The 16402-nt window shown below is 50.0% G+C and overlaps 2 protein-coding genes across 4 annotated transcripts in view; both read left to right on the forward strand.

The window, feature by feature from the left end:
* The window catches only part of RASGEF1B (RasGEF domain family member 1B), a 49508-nt gene extending 37938 nt beyond the window's left edge, over positions 1 to 11570 (forward strand). For all 3 annotated transcript variants that reach the window (XM_064149622.1, XM_064149621.1, XM_064149623.1), the window contains 8 exons: positions 1950 to 2045; positions 2650 to 2752; positions 3799 to 3878; positions 4282 to 4377; positions 6123 to 6218; positions 7055 to 7178; positions 8318 to 8390; positions 10574 to 11570. In XM_064149622.1, coding sequence (XP_064005692.1) covers positions 1950 to 2045; positions 2650 to 2752; positions 3799 to 3878; positions 4282 to 4377; positions 6123 to 6218; positions 7055 to 7178; positions 8318 to 8390; positions 10574 to 10598 — 693 coding nt within the window. In that variant the 3' untranslated portion in view covers positions 10599 to 11570. The remainder of the gene's footprint in view (positions 1 to 1949; positions 2046 to 2649; positions 2753 to 3798; positions 3879 to 4281; positions 4378 to 6122; positions 6219 to 7054; positions 7179 to 8317; positions 8391 to 10573) is intronic.
* A 3663-nt stretch (positions 11571 to 15233) lies between these two features.
* Positions 15234 to 16402, forward strand: part of PRKG2 (protein kinase cGMP-dependent 2) — a 40858-nt gene continuing 39689 nt past the window's right edge. The window contains exon 1 of the mRNA XM_064149624.1: positions 15234 to 15356. The gene's annotated coding sequence lies outside the window, so the exon portion shown is untranslated. The remainder of the gene's footprint in view (positions 15357 to 16402) is intronic.

Genomic DNA, 16402 nt, shown 5'->3' on the forward strand with positions numbered 1-16402 from the left:
TCAACCAGGTTGGAAGAGACCTCCAAGCTCAGCCAGTCCAACCTAGCACCCAGCCCTGGCCAATCAACTAGACCATGGCACTAAATGCCTCATCCTGTCTTTTCTTGAACACCTCCAGGCACAGAGACTCCACCACCTCCCTGGGCAGCCCATTCCAATGGCAAATCACTCTCTCTGTAAAGAACTTCCTCCCATGAGCTGGAAGCAATAAATGAGGAGTATCAGAAAAGAGCTTTGTAGTGAAAATGCTTTAGGACTTACTGTATCAGAAATGTTGTTGATGTCTTTTCCTTCCTGGAGGGCAAATTCTGAGGGATACCTCATTGCTCTCTGCAGCTACCTGAAGGGAGGTTGGAGCGAGGAGGGGGCAGCCTTGGTGGCAAGCAACAGGACTAGAGGAAATTATTTCAGTCTGCACCAGGGGAGGTTCAGGCTGGATTCTAGGAGATAATTTCTCACAGAGTGTTCTCAAACCTTGGAATGGTCTGCCCAGTGCTGTAGTCTGGGGGTGATGAAGCAGTGTGTGGACCTGATGCTTAGGGACATGGTTCAGTGTTGAGGCTTCAGTGCTGGGTCAAGGATTGGACTGGATGAGCTTGGAGGTTCTCTTCCAACTGCATGTTTTTTGTGATTCTGGAGCTCCAAAACTTAGCTGACAGCTGACAAATTGAATATATTAACACATTTGCCTTTGGTTTTTCTAATTCAAGCTAAGGGAGAACTTAATCCTTTGATTTTTTTTTTTTTTTTACCTGGCCACTTCTGTGGTCTGCATCTGGAAAGGATGAGTTTGACTTTGGCTTTTGTGTTACTCATTTGTTTTTTCTTTTAGTAAATTGAACTCTTCTCAGCAAACTGGAAACTGGGGCAACTTGTAGCTAGAGCACAGATGACAAAAAGGGGACTGTGAGATGAAGGGCAAAGATGCAGTGCTTCTAACTGGCTGTCCTACAGCTGTCATCTCCTCAAGCACTGCTTTTGGGCTGGTCTGTGCTCTGTAAATAAACTGACAAAACCAGGCAGTTGAAACTTGACTTCCTCTCCTCCTCACAATTGACCAACAGAATGGCATGGCTCAGGTCTACAATTTGATGTTCAGTTAGACAGTCTCTGGAGATGATTTAATAGGTACATACCACTAAAACTGCTGCCTAGTCTTTTTTTTAGGCAAGCCTGAGGTGTGATGTGGAAGGTGTTCCACAGAACAAACAGCACTGGTTACAAACAGGAGAATCCAACCAAAATAGAAGAGCTGAACTCCTTAATTTAGGGGGCAGCTTGGTGATTTGAATTATAGAACCATAGAACTGTTTTGTTTGGAAGAGCCTTCTAAAGATCATCCAGTCCAACCTTCAGTCCAACAGCACTGTGGCCATGAAACCATGTCCCCAGGTGCCATGGCCACACATTTCTTGAACACCTCCAGGGCTGGGGACTCCACCACCTCCCTGGGCAGCCTGTTCCAATCCCTGACCACTCTTGCAGCAGAGAAATTGTTCCTAATATAACATCAGCATTGTTCCTGATTCTGCCATCACCAACTGAACTTAAGGTGCCAGTGGAATGAGCTGGACTCTGCTTTCCTTCTGGACTTACAGAGGTCCTAATGCTGCCTCTCCTGTCAGTGAGATGTGAGGAGTGAAACAGAGCTCATATTCAAGGAAGCTTTAAGCAGATACTTAGCTCTGATAGTTTGCATAAGTCCTTAGAGCATCCTAGTAGGACTCACAGCAGGGATGGATTCTGCATGCCTGCCTGCTTGTGTGCTTTACCAATCCAGCAGCTCAAAAGGAAATGCTCAAAGGCTTCCATTGCTGCTCTCCCTCCAAGCTTTTTGTCACTGGGTTACTTGACAGTGTTTGGGGATGGCAATGCACAAAGTCAAAAGGTCTCTTTCAGGGAAAAGATGCAGATTACACTGAAAGTTGCTCTTTTTCTCCTGTCTGCAGAGATGTTGTGGAGACCAAAAGAAGACCCAGAATCTGGAAGCCTATGTGGAGTGGTTTAACAGGCTCAGTTACTTGGTTGCAACAGAAATCTGTATGGTGAGCAAGGATATTTGCTCTGATAAAAGGTCTTATTTGGTCTGGTCTTCTGTAACTGTGAGGCCCTTCCAGGTTTGGTGCCCCTTCAGTGTGCCTTTTGCCTTCTTGTTCTCTCAGCTTTGTGCTTTTTCATGTGTCATGAGGTCAGCACAGGGCTGAATTGGAAAGAAGTTCTATGTTTTGAGCATCATCCTCGTGCCTCAATCTTGTTTCTTTGGCACAGTGGCAATGTTATGCTGTGTTAGCCCTTCCTGGCACAGGAATGCATCTGGCCTGCATTTCTCACCTGTAGATGCCCCTTCTTAGAGAGAAACATCTTTTCCCTCCTCTGTGCTGACCTCCTTCTCTGCTCTGCTGTTCTTCAGATACTTCTTCTTGACAGAACCTCTTTTCCTATTGTATTTGCTCTCTAGCTGCCCCGTATCTAGATTGCCTTTGATGTCCTCATGGCTTTTGAAAGCAGCAGTGTAGCTTCCTCTGCACATAAAGCATCGTGCAAAGTAGTGGTACATGTGGAAAAGACTTCTAAGAGGGATGTTGTTTCTTTTGGGGGTGAGTCAGAGTGCTGTTTCCTGAGGGCTGTAACACTGGTGATCTCTTGCAGCCTGTGAAGAAGAAGCACAGAGCAAGAGTGATAGAGTATTTCACTGATGTGGCACGGGAATGTTTTAACATTGGCAACTTCAACTCCTTAATGGCCATTATTTGTAAGTATGTGTCCTGGGACCTTTTGGCTCTGCTTGGATCTGGATATAGGAAAAGGAATTGCTTTATCCAAAGGTCTGCTGCTTAGCAGGCTCAGGGTGAAGTTGAGAAGGAGGGAAGTGTTTGAGAATTGCTCAGTGTTCTAGCATTGTCACAGAATCAGTCAGGGTTGGAAGGGACCACAAGGATCATCTAGGTCCAACCCCCCTGTCATGGGCAGGAGCACCCTACCCTAGAGCAGGCTGGCCAGAGCTTCATCCAGCCTGGCCTTAAACACATCCAGGGATGGGACCTCAACCACCTCCCTGGGCAACCCATTCCAGCCTCTCACCACTCTCATAGTGAAGAACGTCCTCCTCATGTCCAGTCTGAACCTACTGACCTTCAGCTTGTAAGAAATTAATGTAATGCGTGTAAGAAATTATTTACTGCTGTAGTGTAAGTGACAGAAAAACAAAGTTTTCAATCCCTGCACAGCTTCAATGAAAGTTTTAAACCAAATTTTAGTGCTAAATTGGAAGAAGTTTTTGTACTTCTTCCTGTAATATGGAGAATTAATGTCTGCATGAATATTGAATCAATAATTCATACAATAAATATTAATATAGAGTTAAAAATGCAGCTGAGGGAGCTGGGGGCCTTCAGTCTGCAGAAGAGGGGGCTGAGGGAAGGCCTCATTGCTCTCTTCAACTCCCTGAAAGACTCTTTACAGTGAGGGTGGTTGAGCACAGCAACAGGTTGCTCAGAGAGGCAGTTGAGGCCCCATCCCTGGAGATGTTCAAGTTAAGGCTCAACAGGGTGCTGGGCAACCTGACCTAATGGAGGATGTCCTTGCAGGTCTGACCTTCAGAAGTCCCTTCCAACTTTGGTGACTCTATGACTGTGTAAGAGATGTTGAGTTTGTTCCCAAAGTTGTTTTTAATAATAGAACCTCAATAAAATCCTGAGCCTGATTTCTGGGTAGCTCTGTTCAAAGTACTCATTGTTGTTAACAGCTGCTTTGCTTTAGAATTACTGACTCCAAACAATTCTCCTCTCTTACATCAAGCTGGGATGAACATGAGTCCTGTGTCTCGATTAAAGAAGACTTGGGCCAAAGTGAAGACAGACAAATTTGATATTCTTGAGGTATGTGTGGCCAATATTCAGACTTGGGCCTGTAAAGGTATTTTAACTGCTCTAAAATCTGAGTTTGGCTTTGTTACAAAGGGCTTCACTTGGTGTCTTTGAAGCTCTAGAAGATGTAATAGAAATTGTGTGTGGCCAATCTGTGTTCTTTGGGTTTGGAGGAAAGAAATTGAAGGTGGTGGTGGTGTTATTATTACTATTTTAATCCCAAACCTTGTTCTATGAAAACAAATTTCTCTTCTGATCAAATGGACAAGTGAAGAGATCCTGCAGGCCTCTATAAGGCCATGTTTGTGGTTCTCTTTAGCAGACCTCTTGCCTTTTAGAGCAGCTGCTGAAGTGAATAGGCATGTGTGTGGTGTTGGCACTGGTTGGTTTCTGACAGGACTTTCATACCTTGTAGCATCAGATGGACCCTTCCAGCAATTTCTATAACTACCGAACTGCTCTGCGTGGAGCCGCTCAGAGGTCCCTGACAGCTCACAGCAGCAGGGAGAAGGTATTTCTGCACATGGCTTGGCAGTGGGCAACAATGAAATGTGCTGCTTAAGCTGCATGCTAAAGCTTTGGTCCTGGGAAGTCCCTGTCCTTGAAAGTGTTTAAAAAGAAACTGGTTGTGGCATTTGGTGCCATGAGGGGTTCAAGGGAATGGAAGCACTTTGGCACAGAGCTGGAAATAAAAATATAATACATATATATAGATAGATAGTAGCTGAATATGAGCCAGCAGTGTGCCCAGGTGGCCAGGAGAGCCAATGGCATCCTGGCCTGCATCAGGAACAGTATGGCCAGTAGGACAAGGGAGGTTATTCTTCCCCTGTACTCAACACTGGTCAGGCCACACCTTGAGTACTGTGTCCAGTTCTGGGCTCCTCAATTCAAGAGAGATGTTGAGGTGCTGGAAGGTGTCCAGAGAAAGGTGACAAAGCTGGTGAGGGGCCTGGAGCACAGCCCTGTGAGGAGAGGCTGAGGGAGCTGGAGGTGTGCAGCCTGCAGAAGAGGAGGCTCAGGGCAGAGCTCATTGCTGTCTACAACTACCTGAAGGGAGGCTGTAGCCAGGTGAGGGTGAGTCTCTTCTGCCAGGCAAGCAGCAACAGAAGGAGGGGACACAGTCTCAAATTGTTGGCAGGGTAGGTCTAGGCTGGATGTTAGGAGGAAGTTGTTGGCAGAGAGAGTGATTGGCATTGGAATGGGCTGCCCAGGGAGGTGGTGGAGTCGCTGTCCCTGGAGGTATTCAAGAAAAGACTGGATGAGGCACTTAGTGCCATGGTCTGGTTGACTGGATAGGGCTGGGTGCTAGGTTAGCCTGGATGATCTTCGAGGTCTCTTCCAACCTGGTTGATTCTATGATAAGGATTAGCTTACTGTCTGGGTTCTGGTTTAAATTTCCCAGAGACTCAAATGTAGTTAATAGAGCCAATAACAATTTGTAGGATGGCTTTTCCTCTTCCCCCACTTTGCTCAAAGAAGGAGAGGAAAAGGTAAAACACACCCAAATGAAGTCTCAACTTTGATTTGGAAGTTAAAAGAGAAAGTTTTAACAATAAATGAAAGGTGTTTGAGGTAGAGAAGTTACAAAAGGGTGTAGGGAAGGGAAAACAAGATATCAAAGGTATTAACACAACCAGATTTGATGGCAGTGGTTTTGTCCACCTCCTGGTTTATGGCCACGTGGTAAAACAAAGAGAGGCAGAAACAGGAAAGTGATGCTGGCAAGCAGGGAGGCAGTGGGATTTTGCTTTTTGTACTTCCTTTGGACCACCTCTCCTATGAGGACAGACTGAAAGAGTTGGGGCTGTGCAGTCTGTGGAAGAGGAGGCTCCCAGGTGACCTTCTTGTGGCCTTCCAGGATCTGAAGTGGGCTACAAAAAAGCTGGGAGGGACTTTTTAAGCTATCAGGGAGTGACAGGACTAGGGGGAATGGAGCAAAGCTGGAGGTGGGGAGAGTCAGAGTGGATGTAAGGAGGAAGTTGTTGAGCATGAGAGTGGTGAGAGGCTGGGGTGGGTTGCCCAGGGAGGTGGTTGAGGTCCCATCCCTGAAGGTGTTTAAGGCCAGGCTGGCTGAGGCTGTGTGCAGTCTGCTCTAGGGTAAGGTGTCCCTGGGCATGGCAGTGGGGTTGGAATTTGCTGCTCCTTGTGGTCCCTTCCAACCCTGACTGATTCTATGATTCTATAAACTTTCTCTGTAGATCATTATGGGTTTGGTTTCAGATCAGACTGAGAATCATGTTGTTCTTCCCTCAGATTGTGATACCTTTCTTCAGCCTCTTGATCAAAGATATCTACTTCCTCAACGAGGGTTGTGCCAATCATCTTCCAAATGGCCATGTTAATTTTGAGGTAAGTTGAGCACTCAGTGGCTCCAAATGAGAGAAGAGCAGATTTAGATTGGATGTGAGGAACAAGTTCTGCACCGTGAGGGTGCTGGAACACTGCAACAGGTTGCCCAGGGATGTAGTTCATGCCCCATCTCTGGGAGCATTCAAGGTGAGGCTGGACAGGGCTCTGGGCAACCCAATCTAGTGGAGGATGTGCCTGCTGAGTTCAGAGAGGGCTGGGCTGGATGATCTTTAGAGGTCTCTTTCAACCCAAACCATTCTATGATGATGGTCTGGAATGTGCTTTTACTCCAGGAATCCTTCTGCTCCTGAGGCACATTAACCTTTATTTGAAAGAATTTGTCAATGAGCCACATCAGCACGGACTGCAGGGGGAATATTTTTTTCTGGAATCAATTTCCAGCAAGAAAATGGGAGCACTGCAGATGAGCTCACTAAAGTGGAACCTCTGACTTTCAAAGTGTCAGCAATGACTTTTGAAGTGGAAATTACTAAACATGTCACAGTGAAACAAACAAGCAGGACCTCAGCACAGTGCAGATTTGGGCATAAGGAGCTTTACCAGTTCCTTGCAGAGAAATGAAGTGCAGATTGTGATCTACTATTTATATTCATAAACAGCCACTGGGTTGTCAGGCTGCAGGGGGGGTGGGGAGGGGGAAATTCATCTCAGTTTGGAGCAGAAATGCAAAACATAGAAGCTGAATTGTGGGGCCAGAGCACTTTCAATTCAGCTTGGACCTGAAACTAAGATAGCTCTCTCTTAGAAGACTGTCCAGGGTAAATAGTGATGCTGACTGCATGGCACCACTTCTGTTTTCTCCTCTGTCCTGGCAGAAATTTTGGGAATTGGCAAAACAAGTCAGTGAGTTTATGACGTGGAAACAAGTGGAGTGTCCTTTTGAAAGGGATCTGAAGGTTCTGCAGTACTTGCTCACTGTCCCAGTCTTCAGTGATGATGGTAAGGAGCTCTGGACTTTGGCAGCTCTGCTGAACCTGGCTGCTGCTTAGTTTCTGTGGACAGCTGTGGTTTCTTCACAGTAAAGAAAGAATTGGGGTTGAGACACTTCTTGTCGTGGTTTTAGGGCAGGCAGAAACCCTTTCAGCCCTCCCCAAAGGAGGAAAAGGAAATGCTCCACCCAGGATAGGAAGGAATTGGAACTGTAAATGGAAGTGCTACTCACAGCTGCGTACAGCGGTTCAGAAACACACAACATCCACAAAAGTCACATTCAGCCTCAGCCCAGTTCTCTCCAGTCTGGGCTTTACCAAACCTCACCAGGCCAACATTGTCCAAAACCAACCCCCCAGCCAGGCAGGCCTCAGAGCCCTCCTACTCCAAACCTCCCTACTCAAGCCTGAACGATGAAGTAAAAATCAGCTCTGCCAAAGCCAAACCAGGCTGCCAACCTGCCCCACAAGAGAGAAGGTCTGGCGGGGAGTAGGGAGAGGGAGAAAAAAGAGCAGAAACTGACTATTCAGCCAGTTTATATAGGCTGATAGGATGAAATAACAAAAGACTGCATTTTCTAGTCTCCACCTCCTGGGCTGTCTAATAGTCCCTGGAGGACTGTACTTGATGGTTAAGGCATCCCAGTTCTTAAACCCCACAACACCTGTTAGGAAAATAGGAAATGCTTCTTCCTTACACACATGCACATTGTCTGTGAGAGCTGATGTTGTGCTTTCCTCTGAAATGGAGTGGAAAACAGAGGATTGGATGTGTGGTCTGTGTAAATATCCTCTGCAGAGTATATGGAGGCAAAAAAAAAGCCCAGAGACTTCACAAACTGCTTACAAAGCATCATGTCCCTGGGCTCTGTTCTTTCTTTTGAGTCTTTCCTTCCACTCCTGTGCTTTTGAATTTTCACTGGTTGGGTTCCCCCCCTGCCCCAGGACAGTCTTTGTTCTCAGGCACTGTTTGTTAGCATTGTATGGATGCAATTCTAAGCCATGCTCTGCTCCTAATGGGATTCTGGAGCCCTAATCTGAGGAATGGATAATCCAAGCCTGCTTTATTTTAGTTCAGTCCATTTTACAGGGAGAGGCACTCTGAAAATGGCAGCAGGCTTAACCTCTTGTGTTTGCTTGTGATTGCAGCACTCTACTTGGCTTCCTATGAGAGCGAAAGCCCCGAGAACCACCTTGAAAAGGACAGATGGAAGACACTAAGGTTTGTGTCAGAGGCTATGCCCCATCCACACACAAAGAGAACAGGATACAGAGCAAGAACCAAGAGACTTCAAGCCATATGGAATGCTGCATTTCTCAACAGATGGGGCACAGCATCAGTGTAAATCCCCCTTCCATATGGGACTCTTGGAAGAAAGAGAACATTCAGTCTTTGTCTTAAACCCTCCCAAGCCTTCTCTCCCTTAGGGGATAGGAGTTAGAACAAGTCATTCTGTATCTCAATTTCTTGTCTTACTCAGTGTAGGAAAAAATACTTTGTAAACTTCAAAGAAATATCTGCTTCCTCCCAAGCACTGGACAGAGAATTTGGGCTTCCAAGTAGATGTTTCTACAGCTGCTGTACCCCTTTATGCACCCAGCCTTGCAGACAGGGATCACAGAATCAACCAGATTGGATCCTGTGAAGCTGAGTTGTGCTGTTAGAGATTTTCAAGCTCAGCCTTCGTCTGCCTTGCCTCCCTGTATACTGAGACCAGCACAGAGGAGAATCATAGAATCAACCAGGTTGGAAGAGACCTCCAAGCTCAGCCAGTCCAACCTAGCACCCAGCCCTGGCCAATCAACTAGACCGTGGCACTAAGTGCCTCATCCAGGCTTTGCTTCAACACCTCCAGGGATGGTGACTCCACCACCTCTCTGGGCAGCCCATTTCAATGCCAATCACTCTCTCTGCCAACAACTTCCTCCTAATATCCAGCCTAGACCTCCCCTGGCACAGCTTCAGACTGTGTCCCCTTGTTCTGTTGCTGCTTGCTTGGCAGAAGAGACCAACCCCACCTGGCTACAGCCTTCCTTCAGGTAGTTGTAGGGTTTGCATGAAGGTCACTCTGGGGCAAATGCACTCAGGAAACTAGGTAACAATTTAGAGTCCAGGCTAGGATTAACTCAGAAAAATGCTGGGTTTGGCTTTAATTCTTCTGTGGGTTGAACACAGCCTCATGAACTCATTCATTGTATTAATTGTGGAAGGATTTTGCCTCTTGTTTTGCCATTCAACATTTTATTGTTTGGGGTTTTTTTTAAGTTGAATTCATAGCAGCAGGGAAAATGAATCAGGTGCTTAGACAGAGACACAGAATTAAGCAGGTGTATGAATCACAGAGTCACAGAAGGTTAGGGGTTGAGAGTGACCTCCAGAGATCATCCAGTCCAACTGCCCTACCAGAGCAGGATCACCCAGGGCAGGTCACACAGGAATGCATCCAGGTGGGTTTGGAAAGTCTCCAGAGGAGACTCCACAACCTTTCTGAACAGCCTGTACCAGGGCTCTGACACCTTCACAGTGAAAGTTTTCCCTTCTGTTCCCTTGGCATTTCTTCTGCTCCACCTTGCCCCTATTGCCCTATGTTCTATCATGGAACATCACTGAGCAGGGCCTGGCTCTGTCCTCCCGACACTGCCCTGCACATCTTTCTCGCCACAAACGAGGTCACCTCTCAGGCTCCTCTGGTCCAAGCCCCAGCTCCTTCAGCCTGCCCTCACAGGGAGATGTTCCACTGCCTGCAGCAGCTTTGTGGCTCTGTGCTGGACTCATTCAAGCAGTTCCCTGAGGTCTCTCTTACACTGAGAGGTCCAGAACTGAACACAGTATTCCAGATGTGGCCTCACCAGGTCTGAACTAGAGGAGGAAGAGAACCTCTCTGACTACAAACCACCCTCTTTCTAATGCACCCCAGGATGCCATTTGTCTTCTCGGCCACAAGGGCACATTGCTGGCTCGTGGTCATCCTTCTGTTCACTAGGGATTGATCCCTAGGTCCCTCTGGCTGGATGTTAGGAGGAAGTTCTTCACAGAGAGAATGATTTCCCATTGGAATGGGCTGCCCAGGGAGGTGGTGGAGTCTCTGTCCCTGGAGGTGTTGAAGCAAAGCCTGGATAAGGCACTTAGTGCCATGGTCTAGTTGACTGGCTAGGGCTGGGTGCTAGGTTGGACTGGATGAGGTTGGAGGTCTCTTCCAACCTGTTTGATTCTATGATTCTCCTCTGTGCTGGTCTCAGTATACAGGGAGGCAAGGCAGATGAAGGCTGAGCTTGAAAATCTCTAACAGCACAACTCAGCTTCACAGGATCCTTATCTGAGGCATTCTGAAGCTGTGTGAGAAGATCTGTATCATTCTAGTGACTGTCTTGGCTGACTTCCTTACCTTTCTCCCTTCCTTTTAGGTCAGTGCTGCTGGGCAGAGTCTAGCATACAAACCAGTTTCTGCTGTTTCTGCATCACATGGATTAGCAAAGGGCATGGCTTGCTTTACTTCCCTGCACACCGAGTGGCAAAGTGATGGAAAACCTGTAGTCAGTTGTGATGTTGTGTCAGCAAAGACAGAAGACATCAACTCAAGAGAAAGCAAGAAGCCTCTCAAAGCTGGCAGATGAGATAAAATCACAGCCCGCTTGGCTTAAGCACTGCTTGAGGACTGCGCTGACAATCATTTGCAGAGCTCGCCTGCTGCCCAGGAATCACTTCACACCTGGATGGAGTATCTCCCCCTTCCTTTTCCTGCACTGTGCAGAGTTGACAGTAGGTTACAAAGGAGGAAAAAAAAAGAGTCACCATTCCTTTCAGTGAAACCTAAACCCGCACAGAAGAACTTCCATTCCCAGTAAGCCAAGGGCTGTGCCTGACTGGGATTGCTGAGAAGGGAAAGGACTGGACGGGAAAAAAACTGGCTGCTGGGCAGAGTTTCCCTCTACCACTCTAGTGGTGGTTGTGGGTATTGGTTTTTTGTTTTTTTTGTTTTTTTTTTTTAATGATGTTTTTGAGTTGGCTGCTGGGAAGCAAACTCGTTGTGATCCTAAGTTATTCTTAAACTGTCAAACGTTAAATGAAAATCACAGCTGTGGTAGAAATCACACTTGCTAGAGAAATGTCATAGCTGGGGAGCTTGGACTATGCTACAATTTCTAGGAAGGTTCTTTTTCTTCCTTGTTTTCTTTCTCTTGCCTGCTCTCCCTCCTTCCATTTCTCTCTGCCTCCTTTCCCTCCTTCCATTTCTCTCTGCCTGCCCTGTCCTCCCTGCCCCATCCTCCCAAATTCCTCTCTCTCTCCCATCCTCCCAAATTCCTCCCTCTCCCTCTCCCATTCTCCTTCTCTTCTTCCCTCCTTCTCTTCTTCCCTCCTTCTCTTCTTCCCTCCTTCTCTTCTTCCCTCCCTCTCTTCTTCCCTCCCTCTCTTCTTCCCTCCCTCTCTTCTTCCCTCCCTCTCTTCTTCCCTCCCTCTCTTCTTCCCTCCCTCTCTTCTTCCCTCCCTCTCTTCTTCCCTCCCTCTCTTCTTCCCTCCCTCTCTTCTTCCCTCCCTCTCTTCTTCCCTCCCTCTCTTCTTCCCTCCCTCTCTTCTTCCCTCCCTCTCTTCTTCCCTCCCTCTCTTCTTCCCTCCCTCTCTTCTTCCCTCCCTCTCTTCTTCCCTCCCTCTCTTCTTCCCTCCCTCTCTTCTTCCCTCCCTCTCTTCTTCCCTCCCTCTCTTCTTCCCTCCCTCTCTTCTTCCCTCCCTCTCTTCTTCCCTCCCTCTCTTCTTCCCTCCCTCTCTTCTTCCCTCCCTCTCTTCTTCCCTCCCTCTCTTCTTCCCTCCCTCTCTTCTTCCCTCCCTCTCTTCTTCCCTCCCTCTCTTCTTCCCTCCCTCTCTTCTTCCCTCCCTCTCTTCTTCCCTCCCTCTCTTCTTCCCTCCCTCTCTTCTTCCCTCCCTCTCTTCTTCCCTCCCTCTCTTCTTCCCTCCCTCTCTTCTTCCCTCCCTCTCTTCTTCCCTCCCTCTCTTCTTCCCTCCCTCTCTTCTTCCCTCCCTCTCTTCTTCCCTCCCTCTCTTCTTCCCTCCCTCTCTTCTTCCCTCCCTCTCTTCTTCCCTCCCTCTCTTCTTCCCTCCCTCTCTTCTTCCCTCCCTCTCTTCTTCCCTCCCTCTCTTCTTCCCTCCCTCTCTTCTTCCCTCCCTCTCTTCTTCCCTCCCTCTCTTCTTCCCTCCCTCTCTTCTTCCCTCCCTCTCTTCTTCCCTCCCTCTCTTCTTCCCTCCCTCTCTTCTTCCCTCCCTCTCTTCTTCCCTCCCTCTCTTCTTCCCTCCCTTCTCTTCTTCCCCCCTTCTCTTCTTCCCCCCTTCTCTTCTTCCCCCCTTCTCTTCTTCCCCCCTTCTCTTCTTCCCCCCTTCTCTTCTTCCCCCCTTCTCTTCTTCCCCCCTTCTCTTCTTCCCCCCTTCTCTTCTTCCCCCCTTCTCTTCTTCCCCCCTTCTCTTCTTCCCCCCTTCTCTTCTTCCCCCCTTCTCTTCTTCCCCCCTTCTCTTCTTCCCCCCTTCTCTTCTTCCCCCCTTCTCTTCTTCCCCCCTTCTCTTCTTCCCCCCTTCTCTTCTTCCCCCCTTCTCTTCTTCCCCCCTTCTCTTCTTCCCCCCTTCTCTTCTTCCCCCCTTCTCTTCTTCCCCCCTTCTCTTCTTCCCCCCTTCTCTTCTTCCCCCCTTCTCTTCTTCCCCCCTTCTCTTCTTCCCCCCTTCTCTTCTTCCCCCCTTCTCTTCTTCCCCCCTTCTCTTCTTCCCCCCTTCTCTTCTTCCCCCCTTCTCTTCTTCCCCCCTTCTCTTCTTCCCCCCTTCTCTTCTTCCCCCCTTCTCTTCTTCCCCCCTTCTCTTCTTCCCCCCTTCTCTTCTTCCCCCCTTCTCTTCTTCCCCCCTTCTCTTCTTCCCCCCTTCTCTTCTTCCCTCCTTCTCTTCTTCCCCCCTTCTCTTCTTCCCCCCTTCTCTTCTTCCCCCCTTCTCTTCTTCCCCCCTTCTCTTCTTCCCCCCTTCTCTTCTTCCCCCCTTCTCTTCTTCCCCCCTTCTCTTCTTCCTCCAGATACTCTTTATTTTCACTACTATTCCATACTTGACCCCCTTCTTACATTCATTTGGCCAAGCTGGCTTTCCTAGCAGGCTCTTTGAGGAACTGGTGTCCCAGCTGTGTTGAAATAGGAGACTATGTTTTTATGAAGTGATTTTTATAATTGCCATTTTTTTCTGTAGTTTGAAAGGGTAACCATGGAGAGCACAACCCACTTTGGCTGAAATAGCAAGGTGCCAACATCAAAAAAACAGGAGCCTGCATCTCAGCTACAGCTTGGGCAAACCTGTCTCCCTGTCTACTTGCTTCAAGGGTGATGCTGATGACTGAAGTAGTTTTCTGTGTTACACACCTATTATCTCTCCAATAGCTCTGAACACTTAATCTCTCCATTTATCCTAGGAAGAACCTGATGGGGGGGGGGGGGGAGTGGGAAAGTCCTGTAGCTGTAGATCACTCTGGACACAAAATCACTAAGCAAAAACAAAAAAAAAAGGGGGTGAGGGGTGGGGAGGATTTGCAAAGGTCCTGCCACTGTTATTTAAAAAGGAAAAGAAGTAAGAATAAATCTCTCTTATTTGTTGCACTGCAGCTCTTGAGTTTGCAGCTGGTCTGAGTTCCAAGTTCTGTCCATGCCTTTCCAGGCAAGTATTTGATGTTTCAGTTCTGCAGGAACGTTGCTGAATGCAACTTGGTGGCGTTGATCAGCCTGATCTAGTGGAAGGTGTCTCTCGGCGAGGGGGTTGGAATTAGATTATCTTTAAGGTCCCTTCCAACCCAAGCCATTCTGTGAATCGTGAAAAGGGCAGGCAGTTACCTGCTGTCATGTGCAAAATCCTTTCACAGCTGCCACGGCTAAAAGAGTGAGTGGGAACCTGCAGCTCCACCTGGGTTTTTTTTTCCTGCCTTCCTAGACAACCTGTTCTGAGCCGTGCTAAAACGAGGACTCGATCTAGCACTGAAGATAACCTTTTCGGGTGAACAGGCAGAACGCCACAAGTTTTCCACGGCTTCTGTTGTGCTGGGGGATGTTCGCTGTCACCTGGTGTGACTTCGCCTTGCAGCAGCCGTGTGCGGCAGGACCCCTTGTGGGCTTCCTGCAGTGTTTCTGCAATCCTTTGGCAACCTCCCAGTGTGTGCTGCTCTCTCAGCTCCGCTCTGTCACCTCGTGGTGACGCAGAGCAGATCTTTCCCCACATGAAGTGAGAAGCGAATCCCTAAGGATGTGTTCCCCTCGCAGCTGTGCTGCTGCTCGTAGGCAGAGCCAGAGAGCCTGATCCTATCGAGCTGTGCGTAGCGGTGGTTGGCGGCCATGCGATCCTGCCTCATCAGCTGGTAGTTATTTCGTTGTGTCTTGTTCCTAACCTGTGCTTCATGGTCACAGGATCGCACAATCACAGAAATGTCGGGGCTGGAAGGGACCTGAAGGATTATTCAGTTCCAGTCTCCCCTGCCAGGGGCAGGGACACTTTCCCCTGGATCGGGTTGCCCAGAGCCACATCCAGCCTGGCCTAAAAACTTCCAGGATGAGGCTTCCACCACCTCCCTGAGCAACCTCTTTCAGAGTGGCTTGCGGCTCCTGCCCCTGCCCGCCTGGGACGGAGCAGCTGCTGCCCGAGCCGCCCCCGCACCGCGGGGGTCCCGCTCCCCGCCCTGCCCCGGCGCGGGGCCAGCCCCGCGGCCCCTCGGCCCTGCAGCGCCCGGGGAGGGCTGGGCTGGGCGGGCCCGGCCGCGCCCGCTGCCCCTCCTGCCCCTGCCGCATACCCCGGCCCAACGTGACAGGCAGAGGCGCTCCCGCCTGACACGGCGCTGGCAGCGAGAGCGAGCAGCCGCTGCCTGCCGCTGCTCGCCCCGGCTCTGCGGCTCCGGGAGCACCGTCCCGTGCCTGCCGCTGCCCGCCCCGGCTCTGCGGCTCCGGGAGCACCGTCCCGTGTCTGCCGCTGCCCGCTCCGGCTCTCCGGCTCCGGGAGCACCGGCCCGTGCCTGCCGCTGTCCGCCTTCGGGCGCCGGGCCCAGGCGAGCTGCAGCTGAGGGCAGCCCCGGAGAGCGGCTCCGAGAGGCACCGGCGTGCGGGGCCCTGGGGAGGCTGAGCCCGCGGCGCGGCGGCCTCTACGGCGTGTGCCGGGCTGCAGCAGGGGAGGACGGTCCCAGCCGCGGCCCTGGTGAGTGAGGGGCGCAGCCCGGGCTTGTGCCGAGCCCCTTGGGCGGCGTCTCCTGAGGGGGGGATGTGGGAAGTGTGTGCATGGGTGGGTGGCAGAGCCTTCAGGGGAGCGTGTGAGGCGCCCTGCCGTGGGCGCAGAGCGTGTGCTGGTGGTGTCTCGTTTCCTGTGGGCACAGGTGGGCCGGAGCTCGGAGCCATAGGGTTTTTACACTGTCTGTGGGAATTAGCTACTTTAGTGCTGGATTCTTGCCATGCGCTTGGCCGGGAGTCTCCTGTGCTAGCAGCCAAACACGTGGAAACGAGGATCTGTCGTGTCCCAGAGCTGGTCCCCTCCGTGCCTGAGGCGTGTCCGAGGGGCACGCAGCGTTTGTGGCTGCCTGCGCTCTGGTGCCGGTTGTTAGTGTGAGCTTTGGCCACCCTCTCCGGTGTGTGTCTGTGCTCTGTGCTGCTCTCTTCCGGCCGGTTTTGCCCTGGGGCAGTCGCTCTCTCCCTTAGCAGAGGCCATCTCCCACCCTCTGTGACACGGTGTGTTGTTTTGGAGTTGGCTGCTTTGGACTCCTACTCCATTTAGCAGCAGAGTCTCACAGAGTCGTTACAGAATAGTAGCACTTGGAAGGGACCTCTGGAGGTCATCCAGTCCAACCCCCCTGATAATGTGGCAGTGCCTAGGTCAGGCTGTGCTGCGATGCCTTCAGGTGGGTTTTGAAAGTCTCCAGAGAAGGAGACTCCACACAAGTTGCCCTTTGGGCAGCCAGAAGATGCCATCATGTTGTGTATGGTGACATGATTCCTGTTGTCTCCACTTTTACTCTGTTACAACATTTGGTTCAGGCTGGTGACTGTTCTGGGTTTTTTAAACTACTGTTGCATGCTGAGCTATGATCTTGGGTTAAGCCACAGAATTGCCAGGGCTGGAAAGGACCTCAAGGGTCATTCAGTTCCAACCCTGCTGCCATGGGTAGGGACACCTCACACTGGATCAGGTTGCCCAGAGCCACATCCAGCCTGGCCTTAAAAAACTTCCGGGGATGAGGCTTCCACCACCTC

The sequence above is a fragment of the Pogoniulus pusillus genome, chromosome 10, assembly GCF_015220805.1.
Source record: "Pogoniulus pusillus isolate bPogPus1 chromosome 10, bPogPus1.pri, whole genome shotgun sequence".
Classification (NCBI taxonomy): domain Eukaryota; kingdom Metazoa; phylum Chordata; class Aves; order Piciformes; family Lybiidae; genus Pogoniulus; species Pogoniulus pusillus.